Raw genomic sequence first — 12,264 nt, forward strand, 5'->3', positions numbered from 1 at the left:
TAAATCAAAAAACCTCCAAGCACAAAACATCCAGGAAATCTAGGGCACTATGAAAAGACCAAATCTATGAATAATAGGAATAGAAAAAAATAGGAGAAACACAGGTCAATGGCAGAAAAGATTTTCAATAAAATCATAAAAGACAATTTCTCTACCTAAAGGAGATGCCTATCAAGATAAACACCAAAATAGACTGGACCAGAAAAGGAAGTCCCCTCAGCACACAGTAATCAAAACATTAAATGTACAGAACAAAAAAAGAATATTAGCAGCTGCAAGGGAATAAGACAAATATCTATAAAGATTTACATTTGAGTCTTCAATGGAGATTCTAAAAGCTAGAATTACCTGGACAGATGTTCTACAAAATTTAAGAGACCATAGATGTTAGCCCAGAGTACCATATGCCACAAAAAATTTCAATCTCAATAGAGGAGAAAGAAAGATATACCAAGATAAAGCCATCTTTAAGCAGTATATCTACAAATCCAGCCCTACAGAAGGTGCTAGAAGGAAAACTTCAACCTGAAGAGGTTAACCACACCAAGAAAACACAAGGAATAATTCAGGAAAAATAAAAAAAAATCACAAAAACAAAATAACAGGAATCAACATGGCTCAATGGTAACTCTCAGTCTAGTTACTGAGGAATTCCAGACTAACTGAATGGATGTGCGGGGAAAAAAAGATCCATCCTTCTGCTGCATGTGAGAAACACACCTTAACATAAAGGACAGACATTACCTCAGGCTAGAAGTATGGAAAAAAGGATCTCGAGCAAATAGACCTAAGAAACAAACAGTTGTTTGTTTTATTGTATTAATATTGACAAACATTATTTTAAAATAATATTTACATAATAGACATCAAAACAAAACTAATCAGAAGACACAGGGAAGGATGTTACATACTCATCCAAGAAAAAAACCTACCAAGAAGACAGTGCTAGCCTTAACATCTATGACCCAAACACAAGCAGGGCACCCACGTTCACAGAGAACCATTACTACAGTCCAATCCCCATCAAAACGCCAACACAATTCCTCTTAAAAGGACAGTTCTCAGCTTCATATGGAAATACAAAACATCTAAAACCATCCTGAGGGATAATAGATTACTGTAGGTATCACCATGTCCAACCTCAAATTGTACTACAGAGCCATAGTAATAAAAACCAAATGGTATTGGCACAAAAAGTAGACACGTTGATCGATGGAATTGAATTGAAGACCCAGATATAAATCCACACACCTATAGACACCTGATTTTTGATATAGAAGTCTGGGTGGAAAAAGACAGCATCTTCAACAAATGATGCTGGTCAAACCGGACAGCTGAATATAGAAGAATCTATAGATCCATACTTATTACCCTGTACAAAACTCAACTCCAAATGGATCGAAGGCCTCAAAATAAAACCAGACACATGGCACCAAGAAGAAAAGGGGAAATAACCATGAACTCATTGTTACTGGGAAAGACTTTAATGAACAGAACACCATTGGCCCAGGCACTAAGATGAACAATTAATAAGACTCATGAAACTGAGAAGCTTCAGCACAGCAAAGGACACCATCATTCAGACAAAGTGGCAGCCCACAGCATCAGAAAAGGTATTTACCAACTACACATCCAACAGAGGGCTAATAGCCAAAATATATAAAGAACTCAAAAATCCGGATATTATGTAGACAAATAATCCAATTTTAAAATGAGGTACAGATCTAAACAGATAATTCTCAAAAGAGGAAAATCAGATGCCTGAGATGCACTTAAAGAAATGTTCCACATCCAAGTTATGAGGGAAATTCAAATCAAAGTACTTTGAGATTCCATCTTAAACCTGTCAGAATGGCTAAGATCAATAAATAACACAAAAGACAGCTTATGCTGGCAAGGATGCGGAGTAAGGGGAACACTCATCTATCGCTGGTGGGAGTGCAAACTCATGCAGCCATTATAGACATCAGTCTGGCAGGTCCTGAAAAGATGGAAGTCAATCTACCTCAAGATTCAGCTATACTACTTTTAGGCAGAAACATAAAGGATACTTCATCCTACTACAGAGACACTTGTTCAACTATGTTCATTGCTGCTCTATTCATAATATCCAGAAATTGAAACCAACCTAGGACTGCAACTTACCCACCTAGCTACTGCTGTAGAAGATACAGACCCTAGAGCAGAACCTACTACTGTCATTTCATAGACCCATACAATTTATGTCTGTATTGTAAGCACTTACCCTTATACCCACAGATAACTAGCGATCTCCCCCAGCATCAAAGAAGCTTGTTTTAGCAGTGAACAGATTACAGAAATACACAACTGGTCAAAATGTAAAGAATACATGACAATGGGGTCCCCTGTGGATCATCTACAATGCAATCCCTGCCCTGAAGGCTCAAGGAACATCACAGAAGATGGGCTAGAGCTGTTTAAAAGCCGGAGGACCGGGATACGCTAGGCTATGTATTGTCTTGTAGACAAGGCAGGGATTCTGAACACACGGAATCTCAACAATATGTTTTCCTAAGCAAGATCTGCACAATAACAGATCAGCTAGTACGCCCATTCAGACAGGAGAAATTTCATAAGGCCTCACTCCCAGATGAGGCGCCACAAGCAATGGCTTCTGGGACAGGAAGAATCACTGTTCTTCAGGTACAGGTCACCTAATAAAATTATCCAATCCCAATTGGTTATACCATGAGAACACCACAAAATGGACTCAGTAGATTTGTTTTTTTCCTTTGGTTCTTTGGTGTAATTATGGAAGAGGTCACTGATTTGAGGTGGAGCAGCAGACATGGTAGAAGCTGGAGTTGGGAGAGGACGAGGGGAAAGTTATATGAATACAGTATTCATGTATTCTCTAAAAGTATTTTAAGTTGAAAAAGGAAACCAAATGATAGCAAATGCTGGAAAGGATGTGGAGGAAGGGGAATCCTTATTCACTGTTGGCAGGGGTGTAAACTTGTGTAGCCTCTATGGAAAGCAGTGTGGAAGTTTCTCAAAGGCTAAAAATGGAGCTTCCATATGACTCAGCTATACCACTCCTGAGAATGTGCCCCCGAGGAGCCCATTGCCGACTGCAGAGATGCTCGCACGTCTTTATCATTGCTGCTCTGCTCAAAACAGCCGGGAAATGGAACCAAGCTAGATGCCACCAACTGGTGAGGGGATAATGAGTACGTAGCACATGAAACCAAATTATGAAATTTGCAGGAAAATGGACGGAACTGAAAAATATCACCCTGACTGAGGACACACAGTGTGGAAAGACAAACTCCATGTTTTCATTCAGATACAGACCCTAGACTTCAAATTTTAGATTTGTGTGTTTACCTTAGAGGCCAAGAAGCCTCTAGAAAGGGATCACTGTTGGGGGTAGGGAAGGAGGCCTCAGGGAAGAGGGGACAGCAAAACACATGTGGTACATGGTACAGGGAAGGAATACTGTGACAAGAAACAATGAAGCTGGTATAGACATGGGAGTACAGGAAAGATTGGGTGAGTTAGCCAAAATAAGGATGTGTGAGAAACTCACACAGAAACCTATTCTGAAAACTAACTTAAAAATACAGCTTAAAGCCAACTGTGGTGAGTTTACAGCCAGCATGTTCTACATAGCAAGTTCCAGAACAACCACAGTTATATAGTGAGATCCTGTCTGGTACACACAAAAAAAAGCACTGCAACTTAAAAAAAAAGTTTGAATAGAAGTACCCAGCATGGGTAGATAACGCTTCTTGAAAAAGTCCTGAGTCACCAGTGTCAGGTGTATAATAGTTCCCTACAGAGGATCAGTTATGCTGGCCCAAGAGGTCCCCAAAACAACACAGGCTATTGCCAACGCTGGTTTGCCCATGAGAATTTGACAGTGAGACCAGATTGCTGAAGGCACCACACATCTTGGTTACAGGACATAGACAAATCACACTGGAAACCAGATGGAAGCTTCAGCCCTGATAGCTAGCTTTCATAATGCCAGAAGGTTCTACGTAGGCTACTGTCAGAGAAAAGTCATCAACAGTCTTACCCAGTTGTGAAACCTATATATTAAAATACTGACCTGCCAGGCAAGATGTGCTCACCTATACACTAACGGCATGACAGTTATGGAGTAACTAACCACATTGTGATCGAATTAGAGGCCCATTGGAGGGAATGTATACCTCATACTGTGTGATATTAATTTTCAACTTGGCAGAATCGAGCATCATCTGGGAGATGGCCCTGTGGACATGCCTACTGGGGATTATTTTGGTTACAGTAATTGATGCAGGAAGACTCACTTTAACTGTGAGTGAGAACACTGGTGGGTACATTCTGGACTATATAAATTTGAGAAACATAGTTGAATACAACATACATTCATTGTTCTTTTCTCTTTATGTTAGATGTAATCTAACAGCTGTTCTAACCTCCCCCCCCCACTTCCCTGCTGTGATGGACTATGCCATGAACTGGGAGCTAAAATTAATTCTTCCTGCCTCAGTTGCTTTTTGTATTAGCTACTTTTCTGTTGCTGTGAAGCCCGATGACAAAGACGGCTTATAAAATGAAGCATGTCATTGGGCATATGGTTCCAGGTTAGTGTCTACAATAGTTGAGCAAAGACATGGTGGAATGAACAGCTCAGAGATCACATCTCAAACCACAAACAGGAAGTTCAGAAAGCTAACTCAAAATGGCAAGTGTCTTTTGAAGCCTCAAAGCCCAGTCCCCAGTAACATACTTCCTGATCCTCCCCAGACAACAACCACCAACTGGGGACCAAGTATTCAAATGCCTGAGACTTACAGGTGACATCTCATTCAAACCAGACTTTTGTCAGAGTATTTTATCACAGCAATATATTATACACCTGGTCAGAACACATAGATGTCATAGGCCCAAATGAAGATCCTCCTTGTGTTATTTTACTAACTAAACATGATATCAAACTGTCTGCTAAGTATTTATGTTTAGGTTGTTCTTCTCAGTGTTGCTCAGTTTGCTCTTTGCAGTAAGTGAGTTAACACAGAGATTCGTACAGAAAGACTTCAGCGTGTATAGACAAGCATCCCATTGTATGCTACTAGTGGGGTCGACTCATTGCCGAGCACAAGTCTGACGTGCGGACACCTATCAGCTTCCTCCAGCTCTGACAACTCAAAATGGACTCGTCCAGAACGTCTGTCCACATCTCCCCTTAACCCCTGCACCCGCCAAGGTCAGGACCTTGAATCTTACCAAGAAGTAAAAATGAGAAGTTGACTGTTCTACCTCTTCTCCGGCTACGTATCACCTTCTTGAGTATATTCTCTGTAGCTACAGCTACGGGGTGACAGAGCTATCCTTTAGGAGAAGCAGATGGACATTGCCTGGGGACATTAAAAAGCCACTGTTTGAGATTCCTTAGAGAAATGGGAAAAGAGAACAGTAGATTAACCCAAAGACTGCGATGCTAACTCACTAACAGGCATTTTGCCCTGAAGTTTTAACAGCTGAATTCTCTAACCAGCTCTCCATCTCTGTATAGGAAACTGATACATAGGAGTTGAACTATGCCCAAGTACTTCAGATAGCCTTGCTAGAAGACCAGGCTTCTCACCCATCAGGCAGGGTCCTGAAAAACACTTCCAGCCCAGCCTCTCTGTCTCCATCCTTCTCCTAGACAGTCTTTCTTTAGATATGCTAATATCATCTTAGGTGACATCAAGTGCCACTCTGACTGCTTTCAACCTGAAAGGAACAGACATCTGCTGAGATGCATTCTGCAGGAAATGGAGCTCATCTATTGTGTGACTTTATGAAGCCAACTCTCAGCTCTCCTAGTGGCACCTACATCCTATCATGCACACCCACTCAACCCCGCCTGACACCTTCCGATCACTTTCTCTTTCATAACCCTTCGCTTGAATCTTATTCTCTAAATCCAGTGACCTCTTTACAGCTCTCATGCTTCTGGATTTCATTACTGTAACTGACACTCTGCCCGTTCCTAAAACACTTTCTCCGTCGCTGGCTCTAATGGACCTGAGAGCTGTTGGCTCTGCTCATTAACTTTAAATCCCTCTGTTTTGGGTCTGAGTCAATATGCCAGCATCAGGCACACCTGGATCCAGATGCAAGCTCTATTGCTGACTAGCTACATGCCTGCGGGGGAAGGTACTTGATTTCTCTAGGTCTTCTTTGTCAGCTTTAAAATGGACATAATAACATTAACAGTCAAGACTGCTCAGCACAGTCGTTTAGTCTGTCACAAAGTGATCACTGAACCAATGTGAACAATCATCTCTGTGTCCTGGGCCTCTGCTGTCCTTTTCCCTTGAAGAATCCATCTCAAATTGCTTCAACTAATACTTCAGCACACTCCCGAAGTAATGATTCCATCCTCTTCTTGAGCAGAAGAGAAATCACGAGTGTAACCAGCTGTATCGAAGAACAACCTGACGAATACTGGCTTTGTCTTATAGCTCCTTGCTCCTGCACTCACTGCCCTTGGTCCCCCCAGCACTCTACTCTGAAGATGTTTCTTCTCTCCTCATCTCAGGCTTTCTGGCAGTTTATCCTCATGCTTTGACTCTCAGTGCTGGTCTAAAGAGCAAGCCTAAGGCTTTTCTTTATTCCTCAAACTGTCTTCTTGTTCTTAGTGATATCACATCTCACTGTGGCTCCAAGGGCAACCTAGACGTAAACAGAAAACTTCCATACAATCTCCAGCCCAGATCTCTCCCTCTGAGATCCTGAACGCTGTGTGCAGCTGCTTACTGATGTATTGTGTGATGACTAAGACAGCATGCACTCAGCAAAAGCAAACCTGACTTCAGGACCACCCTCCCCGTCTCACTTGAGCTCCGTGCTCCCCAGGTGCAAAGGAAAGAAGCCTCCAAGTCGTTCTTAATAAGCTTCCCGTTCCTCCCTTCACCCCGTCTACTCACACCGTATCTGTCTCCTCAAACACCTCTCAAATCACCACCTATATCCGTCTTTAGTTTCTTCTTCCTTCTAAATAAATGTAGATTCGAGAACAAAAGTCTGCTTTCAAATACCTTCATATGGTTGACTCTCTCCCATCTCCATTCTGTGGCTAAGCCATGCCTTTTTTCTCCCTCTCTCAAAACACTTCTTAGAAACATTCATTCATTCATTCATTCAACTCGATATCATTCTTACCAGGACAAGGTTAGCTAACACATTAAGAGCCCTACTTTATTCTGAAAAAACTACTCATTATCCAAACACTAACTATGCAAGAATGTATCCGTGAGTGCATATTTTACATGTCTTCTGTAAACATGTACATATTTGAGTTTCTTCTATTTTATATGATTATGGATAGCACAGTTTCAACATCCATCGCATGTACTGAACTTGCTTAGTTGTTCTGAAACGCTAAAGGATGATGGGACAGCCGCCAATTCTGCTTTCTCAGCTGCAATAAACAAACCAATGGCGACCCTTCTATATCACATGTGACTTTCAAGGAATTACAGAAACAAATGCAACGCAAACCGTGCCCTTAGATTCTGTTTAAAGGGTGGGACTCAGCTTTATTCAGATTGTATTCTGTTTCTGTAACATCTCACGGAGAGAAAACATATAAGCTATATACAGCAGATTCAAAGAATCTTGCCAGAAAATAAGGTTCTCAGATACGTTAACCAATTCTACTCAAGTTTTTTAAAAAAATGTATTTTGGTAAGAGGTGGTAAGAATTGATACCCGACCAAGTTAGGAGACAGACATAGCACACCTGGAAGCTTTGAGTGCCACAGCTGCTCATGAATGAGACCCTTGAACTGCTGCCAGTGCAGGAAGCACGGGGCAGGAGTGGGAGCCTGGCACAGCGAGGAAGAATGAAGGTCTGAGGATACAGCTCAGCAAGCAAAGTTCTTGCAATGCAACCGAGAAGAGCCAAGTTCAGCTCTGCAGACCATACATTAAAGCCAAGCATGGGTGCCTATGGCTGCAGCCTTAGTACTCCTACCATGATACAGACCTGCCAGTCTACAGACGACAGAGACTCTGACTCCAAAAAGATGGAAAGTGAAAGACAGACCCAGGGACTCACATGCACCCTCATTCACACACCAACACACACATATGTACAGACATAGACATTATGTACACATATGTATACACAGAGACACTACACATACACAATCACACATCCACATGTATGTACATACACAAAATACACTACACCCACACCCCCTCACTCACATACAAGTACACACTATGTACAGACACATACATCACTCATACATATGGGCACTGCACACACACACACATATAAACACATATACACGTATGTAAGCAAACACTACACACACACCGTCACTCACACACAGACAAGTGTACAGACAATGCATACATTTATGTACACAGAGATAACATGCACACACACACACACACACACAGAGAGAGAGAGAGAGAGAAAGAGAGAGAGCGAGAGAGAGAAATCATAAAGAACTATCAACATCAGTATAGCTGATTTAGCGATTCCATCCTAAATTTCGATTATTTAAAATCAGTCCCTGGTCTCTTAGAGAAGAAAACAGTGAGCACTGTGAAAGCGATCTGAGTTATCTGAGCTCAGTCTCCTTTCTTTTTTAGAGAGGACTGCGCATTGATGGGGCACAGCTCAAGAAGCGGCAGCCATCCCTGTGTTAGCGGGACTGCAGCAGGGTAGCTAGCCATGTTCTCATTTACCCAGAGGGACATGACAACACAAGATGGAAAAGCGTGCACTAGGCAACCAGGTAACTGCGGAACAGCCTTTACAAGTGCTCCTTAATGAACTTCCATCAGCTTCTAGGGCAGGGCCATCGGCAGGCTTCAGGACTCTGGCCTTCTGTTATATTACACTTTACCAGTAACTAGAGTGAAGAGATGGATGTCTACTAAAGACACAATGACATGAACACAGGAGAAATAACATACACATGAAATGCTACAGAACCTATGCACACCCAATATGAGAGCCAAGACTAAAATCAGTGACTTCGAAAAATGGACCCATTCTCCTCAAATAAAAGGTAACAGGAAGATGTCCTAGGGGATCAGTGCTTGCCTCCAAAACCACACATACACAGCTTTGAGAAGGGCAAGTCGTGGATCAATTGCCACCGTTTTTAAAGCTTATCTAGTGGCTTTAGCAGACAGACAGCAAGCTCAGTCTGAGGGGCAGCAGCAAGCTGTGTGTGACAAGGTGTGTGAGGAAGGGCGAAGGCAGAGCGGCAGGCACCTCAAAGATGAGAGGTGGTGTTTTGCTCTACACTGGCCAGCCCAGAACTCAGGGACTTCTCATCTAACCCTAGCACATGTGTTCAGAACCAAACAACCCGGATGGTTAGGAACATGAGTGCTATCCTGTAAGAGGAGGTACAGAAGGCAATGGCAGCTCAGAAACAGGTCAAAACTACGGCCTCAGTGGAAAACGATGGCCATCTCTATCTACTCAGCCATTCAATGCACATCAAGTTCAAACCTGTTCTCTCTCTCTCTCTCTCTCTCTCTCTCTCTCTCTCTGTCTCTGTCTCTGTCTCTGTCTCTGTCTCTCTCTCGTAGCCAGGGATCCAGAGAAAGAATGGCCCTATGCAAGAAATTTTTAGTATATTTAAATATGCATATCCAAAGAGTTGAGGCAGCCATAATTTGGCTGAAAAACTAGAGTGTTGTATAAGATACAGTTAAGAAGAGACACAGCAAGATGGTTTCATGAGTAGAAATTATTCGCACCATAAGCCTGACAACCTAAGTTAGATTCCCCAAATTACAGAAAGTTGTCCTCTGGTCTCCACATGTGAGTCATGGCTCATTTGCACGGGCACGCACTCGCGCACCCACCCACGAACACACTCAATTTCATAAGGTATACGTAAGAACAGAGGAAAGAAGGTAGTAAGTTCGGGCTTATCTCCTTGTAAGGAAGACATTGTGAGAATCAAGGTTCATTAATGAGGAACAATCTGTCTGACTAGATGCACACTTCCCAGGAGCCAACTCTACCTGGAAAGGAAAGTTAAAAAGGCAATGGCTGGGGCCATCTTATCTCTGCATCCCACGGTAAGAACGGGACTTCTGCAGGAGGTAGGCTCCCATTAAACCCATCCGATGTGTGTACTCTAGTTCCCATACTTCCTATTCTGAAGCCATACTTTCGGTGAGAAGCAAGAACATTCTGTCTGGCCTCATCAGCAGAGGAAACAACAAATTCAATATTTGGTTTCCATGTACCTTGAATTTATAAGGAAAAAGCAAAAATTTTCTATCCTTTAATTTATTAAATTCAACTTGGTCAAATACCCTCAATTAAAAGCAAATAAAGATTTGTTACATATTGCATCTCTCCTTGTGAATTATTTTCCTCCTAAATAACAGGAAAAAAAAAGTTTGATTGAACATCACTTGGAAAACGTGTTTTACGCACTCCAAAGCCCTTTTAATCTAAGATTATGTGGAAACGGACTTTAGAATGTTTCTAAAAGGAAATGATTCAGCAGTCAGATTAAGCTAAATGCCATGAAGTAATCAAATTGTGGAATTCTGATTAAATGGCTACTTAAGTTTAATCTATTTAAAACTCTCAGGATAAATACAAAGGGCCTAGGACTAGACTAGTCCTGGCTTGGCTCAAACGTTGTAACTGGGTGTCTAAGGAGTTTGCTCTTCAAACTGTTCCTTTTAACTTCTTAGAAGCCATTCTTCATACTTTGGTTCTTTCTCAGTCTGAATACGATAAATAAATGGGAATCGCAAGGACCTTGGGTTCTTTCTGTTCAACAGCAGCCAGAAAGAACAGGCAAGAAAGTGAAAGGGGCATGTCCATGCCCACCCCCACCGCTGAAAAGGCTACCCTGCTGGCGCGCATTCGCTCTGGCGGCTCTATCACCTTTAAGCAAGTATATAAAAGAAAAGCAAAGAAAGCCAGACCCAGGCTCCCGTGGGTAGGAAGGTCCCCTTTTGTGACTACAGCTAGGGTCCCTCGGGATTTCCTCCCGTCGTCCGGGCAGCGCCGGGCCGCAGGCGGGCGACCACAGGCCGACGAGGCTCCACTTACAGTGACACCATCCCAGGTGACAGCACCAGTGCAGCTTGAAGCACTTGCCATGGCTGTGCGTGGCACAGATGGACAGCCCGTCGCACGGCTGGAAGTCGGGTCTGCGGGCGGCGCAGCTCCGCGCCAGGGCCTGCGCCTCGTCCACTTTCTCGCTCTTCCAGCCGCGCTCGGGCGCCGTGGCCGCACTCATCTCTCCCGGTGACGTGCGGGGCCCGGAGCCCGGGACAGAGCAGAGGCGCGGGGCGGGCAGGGAGCGAGCGGGCGGGCTGCGGGCTGCAGGCGCGGCGAGCACCCGCTGGCCGAGGAGCCGCCCGGGGAGGGAGCAGCGACCGGGCAGGGCCTGCCGCCTCCCCGCGCCCTGGTCCCTTCTGCGCCCTGCTCCCTCCTCCCTTCTTTCTCCTCTCCTCCCCTCCCTCCTCTCTGCTCCCTCCTCCTGTCTCTCTCTTTCGTCCTCCCTGCTCCTCCTCCCCACTCTGGGCGCCACGCCTGCACGCGCACGCGCACACTTAGACCGCCGCGCCCCTCTGCGAGCCCATCCCCTCGCGGTGGCGCTGTGCACGTCGTCTCCGAACCCCGCCAGTCGGTCCCACACGCCCCTCGAAGCAGAGGAAGGGCCGCGAGGACGGTCAGCACACGTCCCGCATGCCCTCGGGTTGGGAGATGCAGGGGCGTAGCCCTGGCTACAGCCCAGCCTTCTCCCGCAGCCTTTAAGCACGGGGTCTAGCCTAGCCCTTGGCACTCCCTCCCCGTCGCCCCGTGGCTGTCCTGAAGCCTCCGGTGGTAGCCGGCGGTGACTTGAGACCTCGCGGGTTCTTCCCAGCGCCAGCCGCCCGGAACTAGTCTTGAGTGCGGGGCGTGGGGCAGCCAGGGTGGGAGGATGTGTTAGGATTCTGTCTAGATACGTGTCTGGGGAATGCACTGAGTGCCTTGCAATGTCTGTGTGGCCATAGACGTTACACGCCAGTTGCACAGTCGTGTGTGTGTGTGTGTGTGTGTGTGTGTGTACGCCCCAGTGCGTGAGCGTGATTAACTGCATCTCTGCATCGGTTATGTGTGGCGGTATGGTGGGCTGGAGTGGCGTAATGAGTTTATGTATGAACTGTATGTGTGGAGTTGACAAGGACGTGGGTACACAGAATGACATGTGGCCCAGTCTGGCCAATGGGTGTGGCTGCCCAGGCTGCAGCTCTCCTTCCCACATCCCCCAGTCT

The 12,264-nt window shown here is 44.7% G+C and overlaps 1 protein-coding gene across 1 annotated transcript in view; it reads right to left on the reverse strand.

The window, feature by feature from the left end:
- CUNH3orf70 (chromosome unknown C3orf70 homolog) overlaps positions 1 to 11,243 on the reverse strand; it is a 47,189-nt gene extending 35,946 nt beyond the window's left edge. Inside the window, exon 1 of the mRNA XM_028781273.1 lies at positions 11,054 to 11,243. Coding sequence (XP_028637106.1) covers positions 11,054 to 11,243 — 190 coding nt within the window. The remainder of the gene's footprint in view (positions 1 to 11,053) is intronic.
- Between the last annotated feature and the right edge of the window lie 1,021 nt (positions 11,244 to 12,264).

Source organism: Grammomys surdaster, unplaced genomic scaffold, assembly GCF_004785775.1.
Source record: "Grammomys surdaster isolate TR1022 unplaced genomic scaffold, NIH_TR_1.0 382, whole genome shotgun sequence".
Lineage (NCBI taxonomy): Eukaryota > Metazoa > Chordata > Mammalia > Rodentia > Muridae > Grammomys > Grammomys surdaster.